The sequence below is a fragment of the Austrofundulus limnaeus genome, unplaced genomic scaffold, assembly GCF_001266775.1.
Source record: "Austrofundulus limnaeus strain Quisiro unplaced genomic scaffold, Austrofundulus_limnaeus-1.0 Scaffold4041, whole genome shotgun sequence".
In the NCBI taxonomy this organism is placed as follows: Eukaryota; Metazoa; Chordata; class Actinopteri; order Cyprinodontiformes; family Rivulidae; genus Austrofundulus; species Austrofundulus limnaeus.
Genome location: NW_013956443.1, coordinates 1,455 through 2,899, shown reverse-complemented (window position 1 = coordinate 2,899; position 1,445 = coordinate 1,455). Strand labels below are relative to the sequence as shown.

Here is a 1,445-nt window from a genome sequence, read left to right as displayed (position 1 = left end):
AATTTAAATTTATTTATAAAATCAAAACACAAACATTTAATATATTTATTTGTTTACAAATAAAGTAAAATAATTTGAACCAAACATTGAATTAAAAACATTTAGTTTTTAAATAAATGAAGTTTCAGGTCAAACAGGAAGTAAAGTTTTAAACAAACTTAAAACTGTTTCAAACATGAGTTTAATAAGTGATTAATAAAGTTATAAAACACTTTATTTCCTCTGACCACAGAGTCCACATCAGCTGGTCCATCTGGACCACAGAGTCCACATCAGCTGGTCCATCTGGACCACAGAGTCCACATCAGCTGGTCCATCTGGACCACAGAGTCCACATCAGCTGATAAAAACAGATCTGCAGGTTTTCTGGTCATGAAGCCTTTAAAACAGAAAAATAGTTTCTACAGTGGGTCCAGATTAAAGTGGGTCCAGCCTGAAGCGGGTCCAGATTAAAGTGGGTCCAGATTAAAGTGGGTCCAGCCTGAAGCGGGTCCAGATTAAAGTGGGTCCAGATTAAAGCGGGCTGCCGGTCCAGTCGGACCTCAGGAGGACGGGTCAGATCAGAACACTGGACACAGAGACCTGGGTGGACCGTCCACTTTTGGGCACAACAATGGGCTCATCAGCTGTAAACACAAACAACAACAACAGTTTGTTTACTCATCAGCAGGTTGGGTCTGAATTAAACAGGAAACAGGAAGAGACCAACACAGAGTTTCAAAATAAAGGTCAACATCATTTATTTTGGACTTGGTCTTCATTCATGGTTAAAGGTGGGACAAAGGACAGTCAGGTGTGTCTCACCTGAGGGGACGTAGCTCTCGGCTCGACTGCGGTCTTTTTCGATGAAGATGGCTGTGGCGAGGAAGAAGGCTCCGCCCACCACGGCCACGAAGGAGCAGAGCATCAGTGAGAGCTGCAGGGAGCGGAACTGCCACAGGAACGAGTCCGTCCTCCTCATTGAGTCTGAGACCTGAGACACAAGACAGGACGTTAGCTGCAGCCAATCAGATGGCTTTATAGAGGCGGAGCTTCCTGAGCTTCAGTTCTGGGTCAGTTCTGGATCAGGACCCACCTTTCCGATCAGCAGTGGACTTCCTGCGTCCCCCAGCAGGTGAGACACCACGATCTGCAGAGCCTCGGCCGTGGAGCGCCGGGTCGGGACCACCACGTACTGAAAACAGAGTCACAGATCATGATTTGGACCACAGACCCATCGACCCAGAACCAGTCTGGATCCGGTCTGTGGTTCTGAGTCAGATCCTGAAGGAGACAGGAAAGAGTTTGAGTTCCTCACCAGCAGGATGTCAGCAACGATGGCCCAGTTCATGGACAGGAAGGTGTTCCCGAAGAAAATAAAGAACTGAGGACACAGAGGACATTTGTCTCAGGACCGTCTCATACAGACTGGACAAGACTGGACTGGGACTGGACTGGGACTGGAC

The 1,445-nt window shown here is 47.1% G+C and overlaps 1 protein-coding gene across 1 annotated transcript; it reads right to left on the bottom strand.

Moving 5' to 3' along the window:
* Window positions 1-158: 158 nt before the first annotated feature.
* Window positions 159-1,363, bottom strand: LOC106512055 (protein spinster homolog 1; the record flags this gene model as incomplete). Its single annotated transcript, XM_014000753.1, is given in 4 exon segments — window positions 159-626; window positions 805-973; window positions 1,076-1,174; window positions 1,298-1,363. Coding segments are annotated over 4 exon segments (405 nt in total), but the record flags the coding sequence as incomplete, so codon positions are not given.
* Window positions 1,364-1,445: the final 82 nt, after the last annotated feature.